General features: G+C 38.3%; 1 protein-coding gene across 1 annotated transcript; it reads right to left on the bottom strand.

The window, feature by feature from the left end:
• Positions 1-386: 386 nt before the first annotated feature.
• TTC19 (tetratricopeptide repeat domain 19) lies at positions 387-25943 on the bottom strand. Its single transcript, XM_012651438.1, has 10 exons — positions 25668-25943; positions 25460-25587; positions 23675-23785; positions 23184-23222; positions 22432-22488; positions 22051-22112; positions 19723-19817; positions 3944-4098; positions 2415-2577; positions 387-1718 (listed from the first exon to the last, which is right to left on the bottom strand). Exons 1-10 carry the CDS (start codon positions 25849-25851, stop codon positions 1585-1587), a joined length of 1128 nt encoding a protein of 375 aa, XP_012506892.1. The 5' UTR covers positions 25852-25943; the 3' UTR covers positions 387-1584.
• Positions 25944-25952: the final 9 nt, after the last annotated feature.

Below are 25952 nucleotides of genomic sequence, written 5' to 3'. Positions count from 1 at the left end.
ATAAATAAAACTTAGGAGTAAAAAAAACCTAACTTTCAGTAACCCCTGCAATTGTGAAAAGGTAAAAACATTCTCAATGCAGAAGGTGAGTGGTTGACATTAATTAAAAAAAAAAAAAAGTCACCATTAAGACTGGGTTGCACTGAAACTCAATCTGATTTGTATTATATCTTACCTCTCTAACTTGATTAAAGGAATTAGCTGAGTGGTTAAATAATATATGAGCTTAAACAGTAGGAAGAAATCTACATCTGCAAAATACAAAATTCTAGTTTCGGTCTAATCCCTGAGGATTTTTACCTCAGGGTTTTTGGTATTTTATTAACTCTTCAATAAGTTATTTTTTATGAGAAACTCAAAGATGACTGGAATACATGCAATATTGTTGTATAGTCTCTAGTTTATTATGAAAAGATTCTTCCATTATGTACATACAAACCAAAAATATCAGTTTATCAGCCCCACTCACATCCCACCCCACAGGCATACCAACAGGATCAGTATTCTTTCGTGGTACTAGAAAACTATTTATTTGTAAGACTGCTGAGGTAAGACTGTCCATCTGTGTTTGAGGCAGTGTGATAAAGCTCTTTCAACATAGCAGTCTATTCATTTAAAGTCATCTGACTAAAGACCTTCTTCCACAGCTAAAAAAGAATCTCATTTTACAGATGAGGATATTGAAATCCAAGATCAAAAAGCCAGGACTAGGATTCAGGTCAGTAGTTCCACTATACCAGTGGTACAGATCAGAATTACTGGGAGTTTTTAAATACTACCCTTGGAGAGCCCCATTCTGAGTCAGAGGTCTAGGGTGCAGGCTGAATTTTAAAGAGTACTTGAGGTGGCTCAGTTGTGTGACCAAGGTTGCAAAGAAGTCAAGTGCTCAGATAACACTGACAGACAAGAGGTTATATCATTCCTTCTCCCACCCCCATTTTTTAATAGTTATATATAACTAGATACATATGGTTCACTTCTAATGAAATGGGTGCTATAGCTTCAAGTGCCTAAATCCCACTTTAAAGCTGGATGCTGGCGGCAAACTAAGATACTACTTTTCTTCCTTTATGCATTAAACCCTATACTGTGCTTCATGAAACAGATTATAAGGAAAACAACTCACCATTACTTCCCCTTTGCCTTGAGACAGGTACTTCTGTTCTGTCTGCAGATATTGATAAAGTCAGAGAAGCAAGGGCAGCAAATCAGTGGGCCAAAATCTTACTGGTAGAAATGCCAGGCTGAATTAACACACCCACACCCTAGAGAAAAACCAGCCCTTCTTATATTTTACTTAGATCAGCAGGAGCAGCACCTAATCGTATGTTCCAACTGAAAGCATCATTTGACGGCAGTCCCGAAGGTCAGTCAGGACTGAAAGTTGTTTTTCCTTTAAAAAACAAAAATGGCAGTGTATACAACCTGTCCTTCACCAAAACTAAGTTGAGGAAACCTGAATATCAAGAACAAAGGATTTAACCCATTGATTTGGGTGCCACAGAGACTAGGATAACAGCTATTCTTCTGGGTTACTAGAAATTATTCTCCCTACAATAAGAATGGATTCAGAGCTTGATAAAATTAAGTCAAAGGTGTACTTTTTCTTGACAGCTCAGCCAACTCTTCCCTGATGTGTTGTATAGAAATCTCATCTCTTTTCAGCTCTGCATGCTTCAGTGCTTCCTGGTAGATCTCTTTTGCTTGTGTATATCGTTCTAAAATAACCCAGAGAGAAGGGACAATAAGAAGAAAACATGTTTTCAAAGTGGTTCTGAAGAGAAAGCACTAATGAGGATACAGGTCTAATTTACCGTGTGCTTAGGAAGCAGCAGACTGGTGCTGCCTCATTTCAACCTCAGCTGACAAGCTGGCACCGAGAGGCTGGTACTGGCTGAGGTGCACAACTGCAACCCACTGAGCGGTGTGGGTTTCTAACTGTCCTCTCCACTGTACCCTTAGGCCCTTGATTAGCCAAGGACTTCACTACTGGCAGTATGTGTAACAGACCTGAAATTACAGGTGAAGCCCTGGGCAATGTGGCTTAGTGTGCTGACATTCAGAAACATGTCAGACTGATACTCCCTATCACACCAGCTCCACAATTACACATTGTAATTGTGAAACCATCATTGAGAAATCTGTAAAGTACTAAAGAAAGAAGGTACTGTCACTGCAAGGCTTTCTCTAGCTTGATGTGCTTCGACAGCTAGCGCAGGCCTACAGAAGTTGTGTGAACTGCGCACAAGTGTACTGCAACCTGATGTACATTCTTCTCTGCCCTTATTCAACCAGCCTTTTGATTTAGGAGTTTCCTCAGTGCCCCTCGCCCTCCCTACACACCATTTCACAAATTATAAACCCAGTGGCATCCCTCCCTAAAGCGAGTCAGTCAAGTTCCCGTTGCTACCCACCTCTGTGCATCAGAATTGCAGCTAGATTGCTGAGCACCATGTGTAGCTCAGGATGGTTTATCTGTCTTGCCAGCTCTGATGCCCTTTGCATATAGATATACGCCTCATCAAAGTGGCCCTGTGCATCCAGGGTAGTAGCCAGGTCACTCATCAGCACAATGGTCTATATAGAACAAGAAAAGACAGCTTTTCTATAAAAACGCATCTGAATATTAACACAGAGTTTATCAAACTGTGAAATATACACTGAAGATTTATTTCATCTTTCCTAGCATTCCATAAAGGTGAGGGGTACCAGCCTTTAACAAATTGTGGGCATTTGTTATTCACAGCTGTACAGTAGTCAATGTGATCCTCTGGAAAATGATAAAAATCTAGAAATTCGGGAACAGGATGAACATTATTTGTTAATCAACTAATTATCAAATTAGAAGCACCAAATGAAAAATAACAGCAAAAAGGAGCTGTATGATCCCATTTAAGGTTCAGCAATTCTGAGAAGCCAGTCTCCTATGGTTTAGTTGCCCCTGTCATTCCTGCTGTTAACCCCGAGGCACGTCAAAAAGAAGAAATACATCCTCTGTTTTAGGAAGATGCCTACTAAGAGTTTTTAAAATTTGGGGACTATGAGAGGCAGGCTTCCATACCTTCTTCCCTACTGAAGCCATGCTTTAAACCCCGTGATTCTAGTGCTTGGTGATTTGAATTCCATGCTTGCCCTTTTTTTTAATTCCTCAATTATACTCTATTAAGGGGCTCTGTAACAAGTCATAAATCCGTTTCCCGGAGATAATTCATAGTTCAAACTCCCTTTTCTTTCAAAACACTCCCTACCCAACTACTACCCCAGCTTTGGGATACGTTCAGTTAAAATTTTTGTGTCCTATGTTGCAGATAAGCAAGTATTCATAGACAAAGTGATCCACTCCTTACCTCTGACTTGGACAGAGAAGAGACACAGATGATTTTAGTTATTGTGTTTAGTGTTCCAAGATAAAGCTTTACATGCTGTGCTAAAATTCTATACTATGTCAGCAGTTTAAAAGTTTTTTAATGCAGTCCTTCATTCCTTCCTTCCCCACCTTCTGCCATTTTAACTGTGGGGCAAGGAAAATAAGGATATTCATGTATTAACCAGTTCCTTATAAGGTTCTCATGGGGGTTTACAGGCCCCACTCTGAAATGCTGTGCTGTCCCCACTGAAGCCACAGAAGTGCGAGGGAGCCTGGCTGGACCTGCTGTGTAGAAAGGTTGGTCTGCTGAATGAATAACTGTGACTCATGCAAAAAGTTCTGGGCAGACCCAGTAATTGATCAGCAGTCCCAAATTCTGTTTGAAACGAGTAGTTGGAGGAAGGGGGACTGGCAGTAAGAAAATGAAGAGACTGGGGCATGAGGAGGAAGATCTAGGACTTCCTCCTCAATCTAGCACCACCTGCTGCTTCTCTTCCCAATGACTGTGGCATTTCACTCCTTCAATTTTGAAGGCTTTATTTTATATAGTCCCTCTTCTAATGTTTTCTCCCTTACCTGTGGGTGTCTTTCTCCTTGTATTTCTTCAGAAATCTGCAGAGCTTTTTCATACATCCTTTGTGCCTGTGATGGCTGCTTGGAGAACAGAAGGTAGCGAGCACAGGCATCTAAGCACATGCCCAGGAGGAGGTGGGTATTGGCTTTCTCTTCCGCTAAAGAGAGAAGAGCATTGCTGGGATGTAAAATCAAGGCAGAGAATTAGCCAACCTATCCAAATCGTCACTGTTATCAAATATTTTTACAGTATGGGACCCACTGAATGTTTCATGTCACTTAGATGTACTCTTAACCTTACACTGAAAGGAGACAATTTAGGTGGATTACCATCCAATTAAGTGGCATATGCCAGACTAGCTGGAATCATGGAACTTCCCCCAGTTATGTAGATTGAGTCCACACATCAACTAAAATGTAGAATATTATTTTCAGTTTGAAACTAATAATATTCAGCAGAAACAGATGAAGATAAACCCAAAGAATGAGCTAACAAAAAGTCTAGAAACAATGAAAAATCTTTAAGGTGTAAAAAGACAAGGCAGTAAGAAACCAGAGAACACTCAGAATCCTGAAATGGAAAGTCACAAGCCAAATTTAAACAATTAAAATTTTAAAAAGTTAATCCATTTTTCAAATAATAAAGGCTACACTGACGTAGCACCCTTCAACACATTACAGAATTGACTATATGATGTCTGAAAAAGAACAAACTTAAAAACACCTAATACCATATAAAAAGAATTGGAGAACATAGATCTAGAGAACAGTAACCAGTATCAACTTATACAAGTAAAGACTTCTGAAAGATGATACAAATAATGAAAAAACAGTAATGGGCAAGAATATATGCCAATTCTGCAAACAACTCAGTGGAAAGTCATTGTTCACATTAAGGACTAGAAAAGAGGTTACTTCAAATAATCTATGAACAAAACTATTAGACACTCAAGTAGTTATGTTCAGTTGGGTTTATTTACCAACAAAGCTATTATATCAAACCCTTTCCCTCCATATTTTCACTTTTAAGAACTATTGCAAAAGACATACAGAATTTAAGACTACAAATGTTACTAAATGACAGTATGACCAGTTATTAAAGAGAGAGTTTAAATAAAACAATGTAGTTGTAGTGGATGAGGATAACTGTTGGGATAACATCAGAGCGTGAAAGTGAAAAATTTAAACTTTTCTTCTTTAAGTAGAAATCTAAAGTTAAATAGTTGCTTTTGCTTAGTTATGCATAAAAGGCCAATAATCATCTTTTTAAAATGAAATTAGTAGTTTTAAATAGACTGCCTTAAAAATTTATTTTCACAGAAATATGAAAATTTTTAGAAATATAAAATGTATTAATTTCTAAATAACCCATATAAAAAAGCAAAACATAAGATGGCACCAGTTAATACCACATGTAAAAATACTATATTCTCTATTAAAAGGAAATATTAAAAAATATGTAACTGTGAGCACTTTTTAAAACACTAGGCAAAAACTTATAAAGTAGCAATTTAATATTAAGTATTCCGAGATAAATTATTATATAATGGAGATAAAACTCTGTCCCTTCAAGTACAAACAAGTCCAAGAAGGTAAGTAATTTATAATAAATTGGATAAGATTTAGAATATCACACCAGGTACTAAATGCCATGTTCTCTGAGAATATTTCAAGACAAGGAAAAATGTTAACCACATACCAAAAATATCCCAGAACATTAATGTTTGATCATTCCAATGCTGGATACTGTATGCTCCAAAAATGACTGCTAAATCTTATTTCTGGGATGTGTATTCCCTTTAAATGTTTCTATACTTTAAAAAAATATGCTCTTTTTACATTTTACAATTAGAAAACATGTTCAGGCCGGGTGCGGTGGCTCACGCCTGTAATCCTAGCTCTCTGGGAGGCCGAGGCGGGCGGATTGTTTGAGCTCAGGAGTTCGAAACCACCCTGAGCAAGAGCGAGACCCCGTCTCTACTAAAATTAGAAAGAAATTAATTGGACAACTAAAAATATATAGAAAAAATTAGCCGGGCATGGTGGCTCATGCCTGTAGTCCCAGCTACTCGGGAGGCTGAGGCAGGAGGATCGCTTGAGCCCAGGAGTTTGAGGTTGCTGTGAGCTAGGATGATGCCACGGCACTCTAGCCCGGGCAACACAGTGAGACTCTGTCTCAAAAAAAAAAAAAAAAAGAAAACATGTTCAATAGTATCGCTTCAAAAGCATAAGAATAAAATGACAAGCAATTCTAGTGGCAAATTATTATCCGTGTCATCAAATAAGTAGTACAGTGGAAGAAAAAGCAGTACAGCTTTTTAGAAAACATAATTAATGAGGTACAATTTTAGTTATAATATTTTTTCATTAAGAAGTATTTTTTATTGTAAGTTAATAGCAGTCTGACAATAAAAATGGAAATAGTTTTGATAAACAAATGTACTATAACGTAACTTGTAAGAAAGAGTAAAAGGGCTCCATAAGAAAACCTTTAGTATACTGCCAAGTTAAGAGAAAATTTCACAGATTTAATAAAGTCCCCCCAAAAAGAGTTCCTTTTCTAAGTAATTTATTTAGACATGGTTCTTGAAATACTAATATAAAAACTGTTAGATGTTAGATAAGAAAAAAAATCAGCTTTAATAACAACTGAGAAATAAATTGGAATTGTTCATACAGAACCCCCAAAGGATTATTTGAACCTGAAGCATATTTATTCTTCAAACTTAAATTATAAATAATTCTTTCATAAATTTCTAATCACAGAAAAAGATGAGTTACCTATAATCAGAATTCATTATAGCAATTTTTACTCCAAATATTAGCAAAGGGAATACTCAAATGTACTAAGAAGATGACCAAGCATCATTTACATACAAGAATGCAGATAAGAATGGCTAGGTATATTTAATTTATCAGTATATCCCATTAGGTTTACATAAATACAGACTAAAAAGAATTTGGTAAAGTACTGGAGGAACATTTACATACGTTATAAAAATAGTGCAGATAATCCATTACTAAAAGAACCATCTCTAAGTCCCCCTATCCCCCAACCACCAATAACAATAAAGGGAAGTCTATAGGGGGCTTTGAAACTAAAGATATTTGCTCTCAAGTTCCAGGAACATCCTGGAATTTCTGCTAAACCAAATCCCTTGTTAGTCAATTGACCAGCACTTCCCAAGGCAATAAATGTTGTAGTGAAGGGAGTAAAGCAGACTCTAACTTAAGGCTGTATGTGATAATCTGAAACCCTTCTGCTTCGAATACCTTGGAAATGTTAGATAAAATATAACAAACATCCTTTACATGTAAAGCTGAGCTCCCAAGAGAAGGAAATCCGAAGAGCTAGAAATTAGAAGCTAAAACCCAAAGTGGAAAGCATGTGCTCTGCTACAGCAAAAGCCCAGTTTTGTTAGTTTTGAGGGATGGCCTGAGTGTCTCTGCAATCCTGGAATTAAGGCCTTTGACTTGTGCAAAAACACACAACTAGATCTGAAGCCCCTGCACAAAACCAGGATGACTGTCACAAGGCTACAACCCCAGGAAAAGATTGGATGAGGAAAAAATGCACCCACTCCACCCTTCACTGCCCACCACCCACCACCACCACACACAGAGACAACAAGGAGGCTTGAATGGCCAAGTCTGGGATCTAGATGGGGAAAATGACTACCATGGAAATTTGCAATCATAGGTCTGTGCCACATGCTAGTTTGATGTCTAAATGTACATCAGCCATTTAAAGCCAGGACCTGAGTGCCTGGAAGAAAGAAACAAAACCATTCCAGAATCTCACTGTACTGTTAAACCCCTGCTGAAGATGAATTTATAATTCAAAATTAGTAAACATGAAAATTCATGAGAGAGAATCAGCAGAAAATAAAAAAGGAGGCTTCACCCTCACATATTTTAGAAAATTGAATAACCCCAGACTATAAACTAAGTAGGTTTAAACTGCTTATAAGTCAAGCATGCTCCACCTGAGGGCCTTACACTTGTCCTTTGCCTGTCCCTCCCTAGCAGCCATTTGGCTTATTCCCTCCCTCCCATCCTCTAAGGTTTCTTACCAATGAGGCCTTCCCTGACCTCTCTGTAAAATAGCATGCTGCTCCAGCACATTCCCTGTATACATACTCCTTCATAAGCATATCTACACAGTACTTAGTCATCTTTGGACATACCAACTTACTAGACAGTGTTTATTATGTGTCCTTCCGCCACTAGAAATGTAGCGCCATGAGACAGTGACTTGTTTTATTGATAGTCGTATCTCAGTGTCTAGTAGTGTGTCTGGCATGTAACAGGCACTGAATGGTTGAACAAATGAACAAAGAAAAAGAATTAAAAACCTAAAGGTACTGAACTAAATATGGAAAAGATATAATGAGAATAAAAATTAATTGTATACAGAATTAAACAATATTAGCACCTAATGAATCTACAAAAACTTGATACAGAGATGTCATTACAAATCAAACAAGACAGAAAACACAAAATATAAAGGAAAATATCAAAAGATTCAATTAACATCCAAATTTTAACCTATGTCAAATGCCCTAAAATGAAAAGATAAGCCATGAAGAGATAGGTAACCCACAAAAATACAAAATAAGTAACTCTTAGAAATCATTTGAAGACAACCCTTCAAAAACATAAGCAAAGGATATGAAGAAACAATTTTCAGAGCAGGTAATATGAATAGCCAACAAAGACATGAAAAGAGGTTCTATTTTGCTAACTGAAACCACAATGAAATTCCTTTTAAAAACCCACCAGATTATCGAAAAGTCTGACAATAATAACAAGGATATGCAGGGAGCAACAAGAACACTAATACACTGCCAGTGACAGCGTAAACTGGTAAAACCACTTTGTTAAGCAATTTGGTATATGCACTCTAATCAATTCCACGCTTAGGTATTCCCTAGGGAATATCTTGAAGGCATGTACTGAGACACAGGTCCAAGAATATTCAATGAAGTATTTTCCCTAGCGAAACATAGAGCAGTATTACATGTCCAGCAGCAGAACTGTAGTATAATCACACAATGGAATACTGTACCACAGCTGTAGTAAATGAACCAGACAGGGCCACTGCTAGCCTGTATCACCTCTCGTGAGAATGAAAAAAAGGCTCAACCTCACCCCTCACCCCAGTGGATTAACACACTGACTGCCACACTAGAAAAAAAACTTTTTTCCCTGGGGCCATGGCGTTTTATTACAAAAATAGGATAAAAACTTCGAAAACAAAACAATCCTTTTTAATTTAATGAAAATTTTATTTGTTATTGTTTTCTGTGCGTGAATTATATGCAACTCAAGCAGCACTAGAATCAGTTTTGACAGTGCACGCCACTTGAGCTGTCATGTGACTCACAACATACTTATTGAATTTGTTTCAAAGAATTGAGTCTTCATACGCTTCACCAGGCCTCAGGGCTCAAAACTAGCATGAGTTAAATACAATTCACGTGGCAGTTAATGTGTTAATTAGAGGAAGTCACCCCCTTCTAGACAAGTGCAACTCAGCAGTCATGCAGTTTGGCAAGCAAACAAGGCTGCTATGTTAATAATCAACATGGATAAATCTCCACAAAATGTGACTGAAAAAAGCAAATAGCAGAAACAATTGTACAATATGCCGCCATTCATATAAAGTTTAAACATATATTAGCCCTATCGTATATTGTGTGTCAATATATACAAATATTACAAGTAGACAAACAGGACCAACTTCAGGATAGGTAACTCTAGGCAGGGATGAGTACAGAGGGTTTAAACTTACAAAAAAAAATTCTAAAGTAAATATGGTAAAATGCTGAAATCTGGCCAAGCTGAGGGGAAGGTATACAGGTATTTGTTAAATTCTTTATACTGTACTTTTGCTTGAAATCTCTTATTTAAAAAAAAAAAACACATCAGAAAAAGAAAAGCACAGTACTGTTCTGAATGATAAATCAGTAATGTGGAATACAAATGGAAGAAATTCCTAAAATACAGATGAGAAAACTGATTAATGAGGAGAAAAGAGAGGCCAACCTACAGGTTAATGACATTCTAGAGCAAATGGAGCAGAAGCAATAATCAAAGACTACAGAAGCTCACAAGTATATCTTAAAAATGAAGGCTCACCATGGACCAGGCAATTTTCATGAACTAACCTAACCTTATGCTGCTGTAATTTCTGACTCTTATAATTTCTGACTCTAACAAAGCATCCAGGCAGGATAAAACAGGCTACCTACAAAACATGGCAAATAGGCTGGCTTCAGAATTCTCTGCAATAAATTCCATTAACTCTTAAATTCCAGATCATAGAGAATAAACAAGTGAGGAAAAAAGGGAAAGGCAAGAGATGTTAAAATATTACAAAAGAAACTGAAAACAAATTTTTTTTCTCGAATGAGTCAAATATGTCTTGAAGAAATTTTTAGTTTACTCCTTATAGAACTGAAGGAAATATATATGCCTTCCCTCCAAAATGTAAATGGAGGTTGGTGAAGGAAAAGTCCCGATAAGGGAGGGACTGAAAATAAAGGAAGTAACAAAAATGGAAAGCCTTTTTTTTTTTGGAGACAGGGTCTCCCTCTGTTGCCTGGGTTAGAGTGCACTGGCATTGTCATAGTTCACTGCACCCTCAAACCCCTGGGCTCCAGTGAGCCAACTGACTCAGCCTCCCAAGTAGCTGGGATTACAGGCACATGCCACTCCGCCCCGCTAATTTTTCTGTTTATTTTGTAGAGATGGGGTCTCTCTGTGTTGCCCAGGTTACTATCAAACTCCTTGGCCTCACACAATCCTACCGCCTTGGCCTCCCAAAGTGCTATGATTACAGGTATAAGCACCACACCCAGCCCAAAGCATATTTTTAAATGCAAAATTAGATGAAGTATCACTTTTAATACTAATTTTAAAAAGGATTTTCTATCACAAGACAATGATACTCAGGTTTTAAAAAGTCCAACCACAGCCTTCTACAAAAAACACGATGAAAAGTGACTCAGAAAAGTTTAAGAGTAAGATATATTAATGTAAAATAAGAATTTTTAACAAATACTTTAAATAGGGAAAAATCATTTTTCTGATGAAGGGATAATTCACAATAAAGATATATATCTGGGTCTGTTTAAACAGAGCACAGAAATATATATATAAAGAAAAAAGATCATGAAAAAAATTTGTCTAGAACTAGACAAAAATCAATAATGACACAAAAGACTTGAACAGGCCAAGCACAGTGGCTCACACCTGTAATCCCAGCACTTTGGGAGGCCAAGGCAGGAGGACTGCATGAGGCTAGGAGTCTAAGGTTGCAGTGAGCTGTAATGACACCATGGCACTCTAGCCCTGGGCAACAGAGCAAAATCCTTTCTCAAAAAAAAAAAAAAGAAGAAGAAAATGAAAACACAACATTCTAAAATGTATGGGATGCAGCTAAAGCTTATAGTTGTAAATGCCTGTATTAGAAAAGAAAAATCTTAAATCAATAACCTAATCTTCTACCTAAGAAACTAGAAAAAAAGAGCAAAATAAACCCAAAGCAAGCAGGAGAGACATAATAAAGATTAGAGTGAAAATAAGTGAAACAGAAAATAGAAAAGCAATAAAAGAAAACTAAAGAAACCAAAAGTTGGCTTTTGGAATAGATCAACAAAATTAACAAAAACCAAGAGAAACTATGAATACTACAGCCAGGAAGGTCCTTTATAATTTGGGAGTGGTAAATACAGGAGCCAAACCATGTAATAAATTAGGTTAATAAATATATTACATTCCACCAACTCTTACATAGTGCTTAATGAGTACTAGTCACAGTGCTAGAGCATATAATTCTTGTAACAACTTTATGAGGCAGGGTCTACTGTTATTTGAACAGAGAAGTTAAATAACTTGTCCATAGTAACAGTGCTAGTAAGTGGCAGAACCAGAATTTGAACTCAGGCTCCAGACTTCAAGCACTCATGAAACCAAATAGTATGTCACCAAAAATACTTCAACTCTCCAGAAATGTTTGATTATTTAAAATGTGAAAATGAATGCAGACTTTCAAGGAAAGGAAGAAGGAATCAATGGGAAACATCTTTTTACTAATTTAAAAAGAAATAAATCCATAAAATTATGAACTGGAAAAGGAATATGATCTCACAAGAGTATCGTATCTTATGCTTTAAAAATATAATTCCCTAAGAAAGTTCCTCTAGGAAATCAATGGCTCTCTAAAATTCTTTCCCATGCATTCATTTATTTAACAGCTATTTATGCTTACTATGTGCTTGGCATTGTCCTAGGTATTGAAATTAAATAAAGAAAATGGAAAAAATATGAGTAATCAAGAAGGAAGAAAAAAGCTGCCAGAGAACGAATTCTAAAGGAGGTCTGCTCTATATGGTATCATAGATACTGCAACTTTCGAGGAACCGATCATTCCAATGCAATATCCCATACCTATTCCAGAACAGAAAATACAGAAGGCATCCCAATTTCATCACATTAATAAATCCTACAATGACAATACAAGAAATAAACTGTGGATCTCACATAAGAAAATAAATGCCAAAATTATAAATATTAGCCTTAAATACTATATAGCAGTATATAGGTACTGAATAATCTACAAGCAAGCTGGATATATAATAATTATTCATATAGTTTGGTACCAAATTAGATATAAGACTACGATGCCTATCACCACTATTATCTACTATTGATCTAAAGGTACAGCCAATGAACTAAGTTTAATAAAGGCAGGAGAGGAAGATAGAAGTATAACTACCTGAAGGGAAACAATTACAGGTTAAATATTCCTTATCTAAAATGCTTGAGACCAAAAGTAATTCAGATTTTTTTGGATTTTGGAATATTCGCTTTACATAACTGTTGAGCATCACAAATCTGAAAATCCAAAATCCAAAATGCTCCAATGAGCATTTCCTCTGAGTGTCATGTGGGCACTCAAAAAGTTTCGGATTTTGGGAGCAGATTTGGGATGCTCGACCTGTATCATGATTGTCCTAAATATATAAGTCTGAAAATAGTGTGAATATCAACTGAAAGCAAAGAGTTCAGTAAAGTGGCCAGTTAATTAATAAATAGCTGTCACATCTATATGAAAAAAACTATAAGCAGGAGCTATACCACATTCCTCAGTAGGAAGATTCAATACTACAAAGATCTGCCTTTGCTGGTAGAGCAGCTGTTTGTCCCAGTATCTGTTCTTTTCTCACATAACTCAAGCACAGGGGACTCCCATCCTCAGTTAAAAATGGATACATCAGTTTTAGCCAATAATGATAATCCCATTTTTCTTGCCAAGGACTAGGTTAGGAATGCCATGTGACCCAATTCCAGGCAATGAGAAGTACGGATAAATCTACTTGGGGACTTCCAGGAAAGATTACCTTGATCCCAAGAGAAACATCAAAGAAGTGTCCTTTTCCTCAGGACATTACCATTTCTGTATGAGATTCCTGGGAACTGCTATAGTCACTTTTCAACCACAAGTGGCATATGGGGAGAAAGCCAACACACTAAGAATGAGTGAGGAAGGATGGAAAGAACCTGATGCTTCACGATTTCAGTGAACCACGTATCAGGCTAACTCAATAGCTTGCCCCCTATTGCTGAACTGCCAGTTACCTGAGATAGCAAGTGTCCTTACTGTTTAACCTAATTTAGTTGAAATTTTCTGCTATTTGTCGTCAAAAGTACGCCAATGTACTCAGACAGCAATCTCCCCAAACCAACTTAATATAATGTAAGTCTAATAATTCAATCTCAAAGTGCTTTGGGGACTTGACAAAATGATTCTAAAATTCATGTGAAAAATATCTAAAATTAATGTGAAAAGTTAGTGAAAAATAGGAAGAAATTATACAAAAGAAGCATATGACAGTTATACTACCATATAACTCAAATATATTACCCATATAATTCAAACAATGTATATACTGTATAAGACTTATCAGATGAATGAGTAAGAATGGGAAAACTCTCAAAGAAGCCCAAGTATATACTATTAATAATTAGTACACAATAATGGTTTATTATCTTTAAGAAATTAGCTACCAACTTCACATCAAGATAAATTTTACATGTACTAAAAAGTTAAATGTTAAAACTGTTTAGAAATAAAGAAAAGGAAAAAAATAGAGAATCAGAAAGAAAGATGGGCAAATATTTATCTGATTTCAAGGTTAAAAAATACCTTTCTAAGCATTAAGCTGTAGAAGAGCAAGGGCTTTTGCCTTATTTGCTGCTATTCAAATCCCAGAACAATACCTGGGACAGAATAGCTACTTGATTAAAAATTAACAAAAGGAAAGGAAATAAACATAAATGAATTCAGATCTAATTCCAAAAAGATTAAAGACTCATGCACATCATAAAAATGCCCTAAACTGAATACATACTATGTGATTCATTTATATAAATTTTAAAAAGAAACATGCAAAAACTAAATGATATCTTAAGGGACACAGAGGTAAAAATTTAAAAAAGCAAATAAATGATAGAGACAGGATTCAAGAGAGTAGTATCTTGGGTAGGAAGAACTTCAAAGGTACTGGTAATGCTAGGTCACTGCCTAGTCTCATAATTCTTTAAACTGTACAAATGTTAGTTTCACATTCCCTTTTCATTAAAAAAAAAAAAAAAAAACAACTCTGTAAGCACAAATACGGATGGGAACCCAAGAGACAAAAGATTGATATCCTTACAAAAAAGCACCAATAAAAGATAAACCACACTGCTTCTCAAAGAAATACTAGATAATGCATTAAAACCACATCATTAAGCTAATAAAGTTTATAAAAATTAATGGGTTTGGGAGAGAAGGGGCACACAGCCTTACCACCATAATAAAAACTAATAAGTTAATACTATTTGAGCAGCTACTGGGTATTAGGTATTATTCTAAAAGATTTATATATATTAACTCAACCCTCCTAAAGGTCCTATTAGAGTATTACTCTTAATCACTGAGGATCCAAAGCACATAGGGATTAACTAATTTGACCAAAGTAACAAAGTGAATAAACAGTAAAACCAGGAAATGTAAATTAACACAGTCCTTTCAAGGGCAATTTGACAACAGTCATCAACAACCTTAAAATGTGCAACTTTTGACCTGGAAATTTCAGTGCTAAGAATCTACTCTAAAGAAACAGATCTGGACACCTTGATGTCCATTAACAGAAGACTGGACTGCTACATAGATCTACCGTTCTGGATTGAACACATGCATTTCTCTACGCTCCTTCCCAAAATATCACTAAAATGAAAGTTAAGGGATGAAAAGATATAAAGCTACAAAGATAATAAAAGTCAAGAATCAAGAGAGATGAGAGATATCAAAACATTGTGGGAGACAAAAAGCAGAGAAAAAAGTGGTAAGTGACCAAGCACATGAAAGGAAGATGAAGACTAAATGCCTATGGCCAGCCATGCCAATGAGAAGTGAGCTAATACGTGCCTGAAACAGTGGAAAAACTTAGGAATTAAAAAAAGCAAGTACTATAGTTAAGTGAAGCATTTGTCATATACATAAAAAAACAAACAACAAAAAAAGTTAGTTAACTCCAGAGGGGAAAAAAGGTTATACACAAAAGGAAATATAATTCTGTGATCATGTTACTTGGCTCAGCAGCTAACACTGTTTATGTATTCATAATGGAGACTCAACCAAGACCTGCACCAAATCTTCACTTTTCCATAAAGTCAATCAATTATGAAAATAATAAACCAACAAATAGCAATTTTATATGTTATTTAGAAATGTGAAGGTAAATACCAGAACAAATTGGTTAAGAGCTGAAAATGGATGGGGTGAGGTAGCAAGGAAATGTTATTTTACTTTACTTTTTAGAGACAGTCTCGCTCTGTAGCCCAGGCTAGAGTGCAGTGGCACTATCATAGCTCACCGCAACCTCAAACTCCTGAGCTCAAGAGATCCTCCTGCCTCAGCCTCCAGAGTAGCTGGGACTATAGGTGCACACCACCACGCCCAGCTAATCTTTTTATATTTTGTAGAGGTGGGATCTGGCTATGTTGCCAGGCTGGTCTTGAACTCCTGGCCTCAAGCGATCCTCCCACTTCAGTCTCCTAAAGTGCTGGGATCACAGGGAAATGCTATTTTAAATTAAGCCTTGTAATACTAGTTGACCTTTTATAATATATAGGTAACATTATAAATTAATTCTAAAAAGAAAAATAAAAACTTGTTATAAAAAATTATAGAATATTCAGAAAAACACAAAATATAAATTCCCAACCAGAGAGAATTGCTGTCTACATTTTGATATGTTATTCAGCCCTTATTCTATGTATGCCTATCTTTAATCTACATATTTTAGACAATTAGGCTTCTAACTATACTGCTTTGTAAATGAAATTTTCACTTAATTTTTTATGGGCATTTCTTCAGTAAGTACATATATATCTAGAACGTAGAGAATAAACTAATTACCCTAGACAAAGTTTTTAATGTGATATTAAGTAATATCATCTTGGGATAGAGTTAGTCATGCATTTGATATTGGATTTGCTTGTTCAAGACTGAGTAGGAATTTATTTCTTCTATAGAAAAAGTAAAGACTAATGTAATAACACATTTTCTATATTGCCTAACTAGTAAAATGTAAAAGTGTTTAGAATAGAAACTTGCTTGCTCTGTCCAGTAAGAATTTCTTTGCCTGGAAAAAAAAGGTTTTATCACAATATATTACTAAATTTTAAAAAAAAATCAGGTTCCAAAGTAATATACAGTGTGATCCCTAATTTATTTCTTAAAGTGTAAATAGCACAGGGAGGAAAACGCCTGAAAAGACACACTAAAAAACAAACAGTAGATGATCTTTACTTTCTTCTGAGTGCTTTGCTAAATTTTCTTCAGTGGTAAGTAACTGGCATTACTTTTGGAGTCAAAAAAGATACTTTTACATTGTTAAGAAACTACAGTCAATGCAAGGGTGTGAATAGTTCAAAAGTGACTTAACTGACTGCTAGACTTGTTTTTACACTTTTTATGGATTTTTCAAAACACTTCCACACTGCACTGAAACTGGATTTACTTGTTGGTCTTTGTTGGGTCTTTTGTTCTTTCATTCAATAATTATTGAGCCTCTACTATGTGCCAGGCACTGTTCTAGGTACCAAGCATTTAGCAGTGAGCAAAATGGATAAAGTCTCTATCCCTCTTTGATAGGGAAGACAAAGACCAAAAGTTTATAAAGACCAAAAATATATAAAAATATATACTCTTAGTGACAAAGCAAACACAAGCATACAACACACACCCCTCTACTTTCAAGTGTGATGAGGAAAAGTGAAGGATAAAGGAGCAAAGCGACACTAAGGTGGGAAGAGAGGATTGTCAGGGTAGGCTTCTCTGAGCAAGTGGTATTTAAGCAGAGACCTGAATGAAGTAAAGGAACTGGCCAGAGGAAGATATGGGAGAGGGAATGTCAAGAATATCAAGTAAAAGGCCTTGAGCTGGCACTGGGCTTGGAATGTGCAAGAATAGCAGGAACAAGACCAGTGTGTTAAGAGTGGATGAGAGAAGGGAGAGCAGCAGGAGGCAGTGTGGCCACTTCACTCAGTGCCTTGTAGGTCCACGCCGTGATTCTGAATTTATTCCAAACGTGACGAAGACACTAGGTCTTAAAAAGATCACATTGCCTGTTGCATGGATATTTGATTGTGTGAGGGAGTGAAGGGAAGGAAGCAGGAAAACCTGGGAGATGATTATAGGCATCCAGGCAAGAAACAATCATGGCCTGGACCAAAGTGGTAGGGTAAGCAGATGAGATGTGATCTGAGAGGATATATTTTGATGGTTGATCCAATATAACTTGCTGATAGATTAGATAAGAGAAATGAGGAAGAAATCACGGACATTTCTTAGGTTCTTGGCCAAAGCAACTGCATAAATGTGGGCACCAGTTCCTAGACTGGGGCTGACCAGCAGAGAAGTCTGTGGGTGGCAGAAATTAGGGGACCCATTTTGGACATGTTAAGTGTGAGATGACCACTGGACATTCAAGTTAAGATGTCAGGTAGGCAATCACACCTATAAGTTGACATTCAGGAATAAGTTGGAGCTGAAGACATAAATCTAATATTTACAGTGTATGGGACTAAATGATATTTCCTAGGGTATGAGGGCAGAGAGAAAAGAAAAGAGGGCTGAAGACAGCTCTGAGGCGTGCCAACATTTAGAGACAGGGAGAAGGGAAGGAGACCAGTGAGGTGTCCCAAAAGCCAAGAGAAAGTGTTTCCAGTAGGAGATAGTAGTCACCTGAGTAAAAGCTGCTAATGAGTAAGGATTGAGAAATGACTATTGGATTTGGTGACTTTAATAAAGGTGGCTTCAGTGGAGTAATGGAGAACAAAAATTGGCATACAGTTATCCCTCCTTATCCACAGTTTCACTTTCCAGGGTTTCAGTTAATCTGCAGTTAACCGTGGTCCAAAAATAATACATGGAAAATTCCAGAAATAATCCATAAATTTAAACTGCATGCCATTCTCAGTAGCATGATGAAATCTTGCACTGCCTTGCTCTGTCTCGCCCAGGACGTGCATCTTCTCTTTGTCTAGTGTGCCCATGCTGTATACTTGACCCACTTGTTAGTCACTTAGTAGCTTAGGAGCTGTCTCGGTTACCAGATAAACTCACAGTATCGCAGTGCTTGTGCTCAAGTAATCTTTACTTTACTTACTAATGGCCACAAAGCACAAAAGTAGTGATGCTGGCAATTCAGATATGACAAAGAGAAGCCACAAAGTGCTTTCCTTAAGTGAAAAGACGGAAGTTCTTAACTTAATTAAGAAAAGAAAAAAAAAAACGTGCTGAGATTGCTAAGAGCTATAATAAGAATGAATCTTCTATCCATGAAATTAGCAGTATGTTAAAATTGTTCTATTTTACTATTAGACATTGATGTTAATCTCACTGTACCTAACTTATAAATTAAACTTTATCATAGTTACATATGTATAGGAAAAAACACAGTGCATATAGGGTTCAGTACTATCCATGGTTTCAGGCATCCACTGTGGGGTCTTGGAACACTACCTCGATAAGGGGGCCCTACTGTATCTTCAAGAGAAGAATTGGAAAACAATTGGATACAGACATCTCTTTCAAGGTATATTACATTAACAACAATAGAGTTGACTGCTGTACCCCTAACATCTCGGTAGTCTTGGCACAGAGGTGTGAAATGAGTTATTAAATAAATGTCAAATCTGAAAATTCCCAATACTTCAAACCAACTTAAGAAAACCAAATGGTCAAGAGCTAGAGAGCTTCCTGCCCATCCCATTCTGTTCCTAGCCTCCATAATGAGTGAAGATGACTGTTAAAAACATGAGCTTATTTCTCTTATTTTTTCTTAACTTGCTGTATATCTAGGGCCAAAAGATAATCATTAATAATTAGCATTTTTGATTGGTAGAGATAAGAGAAAGACCTTCTCTTTCTGCTTCCCAATTTTACAGAAGTTATATGTAACTGAAAGTTAACAGATAAATTATAAACATGTCACCAATGGGGTTTTAAAAAAAAAAAAAAACACCAAAACAGTGGTCAAGTATTTTAAACAAAACAAACATCTTATTCCAAATCCTTTGTTGAGACCTTAAAAATAGCCACTTATTTTCCAAAACGGAAACTCCCCCTCTCCCGATTCAGGTATCTTTCTCTTTCTCAAAGTGAAACAGTAAAGCCCCTTGTGGAGAAAAGGCAATGTCCAGAAAAGAGTCAGCCTTCCTACCTGACATAATGTCTTCTGCTAATTCCTTTTCTCTTTCAATTTTTTCCTCTAGGGTTGAAATGCAGAATTCATAGCCAGCAAGAGCAAATTCTTGTCTGTAAAGCAAAGATCAGTAATTGGCCATTTACCTCTCATAAACTCTTTTATCTTCATTTTTCCAGCTTAGATTTAAGCATGATCAGTAAGAAAGTGTAAAATGGGAAGAGGGAATTTTGCTTAAAGTCCTAAGGGGTGTGAATCTGCCTTTTCTCAGAAGTTTTTTATTTGTTTTTTTTAAGCCATCCATTTAATGTAACATAAAGAGCTAGGAATGCTGCCATAATTTCAATAACTGACATAACCAGCGGTTTTCATCATCACCCACTAACAGTCTCCAGTGAGTTGGTTTCTCCGCGTGTGAAAGCCTTACATATGTTCGAAGCAATACAAGCCTGAATGGAGACTCGGGCCACCCTGCATTGAGGATTCAACTGCTAACCTCATACAGCTTCTGGGGAGCTTTAGTCACTTTATACTTCTTCCAAGCTGTAAGTCTTTGAGAAAAGCTTCTTTTATAGAAATGGAACTTCTAGCTAGGGCACCAGAAGGCATTTTGCCCAACTCTGTAGCCCTGGACCCTTAGTCAACTGCAGAGGGCTCAGTCAACCCAAGCATGCAGGCTGAGTCTGCTGGTTTTTATAAAGAGATTCAGAAGAACATGACAGAAATTCTTTCATTCAGGAGCTCAGCTTTGGTTCTTGTTCTTCAGTTTGGGCTCTAGTTTCTTACCAAAAGTGGCAACACAAAGCTCATCTTTTCTCTTCTAGTGCTTTGCCAGGGGAGAACTGATGGCCCTACTGTTCTACTCCACTCTCAGAAGAACAGAAGCAGCCCCTTCCTTCCCCAGACCCAAACCTTGGGAAGAGGGACCCTCTCTAGCCAGGACACTGGGGCAGGTGGAGGCTGCCCACAAGATGCTCTCAGTCAGATCAAAAGGTCTATAAACTCCCTTCCTAACTCATATCAGCCTTTCTAAGACTTACGATCTGGTTGTCTTTTCTGGTCTGATGCTTCTCTTAATAAAACAAAATGAAAAGTACAAAGTAACTAAGAGGCTAATTATTACTGCCTACTACACAAGCCTTCACCTCTACAAGACGATGACTTTGTCTTACTCAACAGTGTTTATTAGCTTTGGGCTTCTTACGCTAGGAGTCCATACCCCATCAACAACCAATCCTATCTATTACTCTTCCAAGAATGGTCAAGCTGCAATCCTCCCTGGCATAGGCCAAGCTCAAAGCTTCTCAAAAGACCTGAAGTCAAAGGCCCTCAGAAGTTCTAACCTAGTCAGTCAAAATCCAAGGAGGCTAAACAGGTCCTGATGAGCACAAAGGGGCTGATGACTACAAAACCAGGGGACAGTAGCAGGGCCTCTGGCCTTGATGGGTACCCATTCTATAGCACCACGCTTGATGTCACTCCAAACCTCTGGCACCAATTTCTGCAGCAACTAGAAACCTAAGGGAAGCAAGTCCTAGGTTTCTCCCATAATTCACCCCAAAATATAACTCTCTAGCGGAGTTCTCTGCTTATATCCTAGGAACTTTGTTTCTGAATTCCAACTAGAGAGACTGACAAGGAATGAAAGGCACTCACTCAACGGCGTTCCTGGCCGTTGGCACACATCTAAATTGTTTTCTAACGCCTTCTCATGTAGCTGACAGACTTTTTTCTTCTTTGTAAGAATGTGGACTTACTATTTGAAAAATAGCACCTATTTCCTGTCCTAATTTTCCAAAGGTCTCCCCTCTACTCCTAGATATTTTCCATCCTAAAACCTAGCTATGATCATCTCTACATGCTGTAAAAACACTGTCTACTGAATGAGCCACTTAGATACTCCCATACCAACTCTTTCATCTTCGACTGTATACCTAACTTCTTCTTTTCCTGATACTTATATCAGCAAAATGACTTCTTCAAAGTAAATTATACCCAGCAGCTTTTACATTGCTCCCTCCTCTTCTAGGAAGAGCTAAAGTTCTAACTTGAACTTCCCTTCCCACTTCAAGCAGAAACAGAAAACTTGATTAGGTTTGTCACGCAGCTGGCTATGTGAGGGCTGTGTGCTCCACGCAGCAGACTAACAGAAACAGCAGGGGCAAAACTGGAAAAGCCTGATAATTTCAATGATGAAGTATGGAACACTTTGAGTGTGACACCGAATTTTGGAAACCCAGAAGACCAGCAGGTAAATGAAGATTATATAACATCCCAGGGTCAAAGTTTTCTGCCCATATCCCTACTCCTTGGCTGCTGCCACACTTAGATTCTGACTATACTTACCTATTCTGAGCAGCATAGATACTGGCTAGCTTTAGGGAGATTTCAATTATTGCATTGTCTTCCTGTTGGGAGAAAGACAAATGAAGGAAATTCATGACAAGTAAAATTTTCTCATGGAATATTTCAGATCAACTTCTAGAATGACTTTGGCCGCAAAGCCATAGTCTTTATTCTTTTAGAGGAATTAACCAACGGTGAATTCTTCAGTGACCATACTGTTGCATTAGTGAAAGATTGGCAATTGTCATACAGATCTAGAAGGGAAAAAAATTCACCTTTTTTAACCAAAGCACATAATGGGGCATGGGCGGTTGTTTTCAGGAAGCAAGACTACTGTGAAAACTGCTTCAGTGAGAGGCCACTACTAGGCAATGTCCTTACCTGCTTCATGCCTCCTCCGAGCAGGTAACTCATTGTTGCTTTAAAAAGTTGTTCTGCCTAAAAGAGTAAGGAAAAGATTTTTCTTTTACTGGGGCCCCACTATCTTACATGACTCTGGATTCTCAGTACTAGTCTGATGCATCACTCCTTGTAAAACACATATACGTATACACTCACACACACACAGAAAAATACCCTTGTGAAGGGAAAACAGATCTAAATATCAGGACCCCACATCCTCTTTGTACCTTAAACCACTCATCCAAACTCACTGTGGCAGAGGCTGCAAACTGTCCCCAATATTAACTCTCCTCTCCATCTTTTTAGTTACAGAATCTCCTCAATTTTAGTAGATCAGCTTCCCTTGCAGCTAGGTGTGGTCATGTGATAAAGTTTTGGCCAAGAGATGCAGGCAGAAGGAATGTGAACTTTTAAATCATATTTTATAATTTGCCCTCCATCCTCTTTCTTCCTTCCTACAGACTGGAGGTGAGTCAACTAACCCATGCAGATGAGGACATATTTTAGAAGGAACCTGGGCTTCTGGACCAGAGAGCAAAGGTGCCTATACCTACCTGCCTTCTGTCTTTAGGAGAACTAATGCACTAAAGAGAAATACATCTCTATCCTGTTTGAGTCACTGTATTTTGGGGTCTCTTTGTTACAGTAGCTTAGCCTGTATACCCCACTGTTATAATTCCCTTGAGGCTAATCCTTCACAAATTCAAGATACTAGAAAGTGATTTACTTACATTTTCAAGCTGACCCCGTATAAATGCTAAGTTGGCCATCTGAAAGCAAATTACAAATTTTTTTTCAGTTTAGAGTACTATGTTCCCACTTATTTTAAAACCTTTAAACTAAAGATGCCCTTTTGCTCCCACCCTCTAAATACAAAAATAGTTCAAAGTGAAAAGTATGTCACCAATTAATCTGCTAGAAACACAGTACAGCAATGGTATAAGTAAATGCTTGCACATACTTTGTTGACAAATCAAATCCAGGTCCTCTCATCACTGAAGAAACAAATGCTAATGATATTGGTTTCCTTTTGGTCTGGAATTGAGAGGTCTTATATAAGTGACACCCTAAGAGTAAAAAAATTGAAACCAAAAGAAAACTTAGTTTAAAAAAAAAAGATTTTCAGGACATCCTGAAGGTTAGGAATATAAATCAGAACTAACAATCCTTCCCTGGCGTCCACCCTTCCTCATCAGTAGCTCAGATTGTCTACAAGAGTTACCAAATCATAAGTGTAAGTGATGGCCTTCTTGTTATCCCTCTGATAGGCAAGACGAAGAGCGTCATGCAAAATTAGCTCAGCTTCTTCTGGTTCATCTTTCATGATGCTCAACTGAAAAGAGAAGATAAAATAATAGAAGATAAAACATAAAGAAAGCAGATGGATGTGCTACCAGACAGAAGTGGATAATTATACATACCAATACACAGAAGGAAGCTACTCATTCAGTCATCAGATATTTACTGAATTCCTACTATGCACTAGGCATTGTCTACAGAGGTGACAGAGAGGTCAGCCTCCCTTGCAGCTAGGTGTGGCCATATGACAAGGTTTTGGGCCAAGAGATGCAGGCAGAAGGAATGTGATTAGTCATATTTTAGAAGTAAGCTACTTGTCCTCCATCCTGTCTTTCTCCCTTCCTACAGGCTGGAGGTGACCATGTAGGACCAGTAAGCTTAATTACGACTAGTAAGAGCTGTGAGAAAAAGCAATGGAAAGGAGTAATAAGGGGTCTCCTCTAAATGGGAGTCAGGGAAGACTTCCAAGGAACTAACAGTTGAACTGAGGGAGGAAGCATGAAAATGAGTCAACCAAATAAGGAACTGGGGAGAAGAATGACCCACAGGATAGAGAATGAATGAAGCCCCTATAAGCTGAAGAGAATGATTTTTCAGAAGAAATGCAAGGAAACAGATGAAGCAAGGATGGTGAGCCACAGGATTATTGCCAACTGAGTGGGCAAAGGAGACTGGTTTAGATCATGTAGGGTCTTGTAGGCCAAGGCAAGGAATTCGTATTTTATCATAAATGCAGTGGGAAGTCATTCAAAGTTTTCAGGCAAGGAGGTGACGTAATCCAATTTACATTTTTTTTTTTAAAGATCGCTCTGGTTGCTGCATGGAGAATAGATTGCAGGGGGACAGGAGGGCAGGAAAGACTACTGGAGTGCTGGCGGTGGCAGTGATGGTTTGCATTGGGGTGGCAACGTCAGGGGAGATAGAGAAAAGGGGGCAGATTTGAGAAACATTTTGGATTTGTTGGCAACAGGAATCGTACGTACTACAAGTGTACTGGGAGGCAATGGTTAAGGTATCGCAATTTTAAGAATAACTATGAGGTTACTAGGCTGAAACACTGATGGTAGTGAACAGAAGATGGAAAGAATGTGTTGGGGAGGCATTAAAGATCAACAGTTTAGTTCTGGGCATGTTAAATATGAGAGGTAGGTGAGGTCTCAAAGTGGAGATGGCATGTCAGTAGCACACTGCAGGCTGGGAATACAAATTTGGACGTTGTTGGTATCAAATCAGTATTTAGCCCAGTGAAAGAGATGAGATAACCTGGGGAGTAGAGGAGAAGAGAATATAAAAAAGGATGTGGTGGAAAAAAAAAATTTAAAAATCAAACCAGATAACCAACACTAAATTGCATTTTCAGGACGCAATATATGTGCAAAATTATGCCATTTCAGCTTAGCTGGTTAAGTGATAAAAACAGCTACAAAACATTCCTGATGTTTTGTTTGGATAAAATAGCGATGCCTGGGATGCCATCTTCATTTGCAATTGAGACTGCAGCGGTTTTACTGCGGGCTTTAGAATCAAACCTCTAGAGTCAAACCTAATCCCCCTCGGATGACCAATCTCATTCTGGGCACTTTTGCCCTGGGAGCCTCCACCCACTCTTCGGTAAGGTGGAGAAAGTAATGGCATCAACCAGGTCGCCGGACCCAGCTCCCGGAGGCTGCTGCGCTCGGCAGGACGCAGGGCCCAGGAGCCGCCTCACCTTGGCTCGCTTCAGCAGCTGAATGATCTCGGCCTCGGCCTCGTCCTCGTCCTCGGCAGCGGCGGCCCCGTCCGCTCCCTGCTGCTCTTCCTCCTCTGTTGCAGCAGGCCTCGAGAACCAGGCGAGCGCTGCGGGAAAGGGCTCTGAGGTCACCAGGCCCGGCCCGCGCCCCTGTCCCCGCCCGGCCGGCCCCGCCCGCGCCCCTCACCTGCCAGCAGCGGCAGCAAGCCCGGGCCCCCCCCGTGCGGCGCGACTCGGGATGGCGGCACCTGCACCTCGGGCCCCGGGCCTCCGGCCAGCCCGGGGAACAGGCGCGCCGAGCAGCCCCGGCACCGCCGCCCTGCGGCCCGCAAGAGGCCTCCGCCCAAGCCCCGGCTCAGGAGCCGGTACATGCTCCCGCCGCGTCCTCTGCGCACTGCAGGCCCGGCCGAGGCCGGGGCGCCCCGCCCCCCGCGCCGAGCGCTCGCCGGATTGGTCAGGCCGTGACGACGAG

The sequence above is a fragment of the Propithecus coquereli genome, unplaced genomic scaffold, assembly GCF_000956105.1.
Source record: "Propithecus coquereli isolate 6110/MARCELLA unplaced genomic scaffold, Pcoq_1.0 Scaffold355, whole genome shotgun sequence".
Lineage (NCBI taxonomy): Eukaryota > Metazoa > Chordata > Mammalia > Primates > Indriidae > Propithecus > Propithecus coquereli.
The sequence above is the reverse complement of the archived record's forward strand: the minus strand, read 5'-3'. Positions and strand labels throughout refer to the sequence as shown.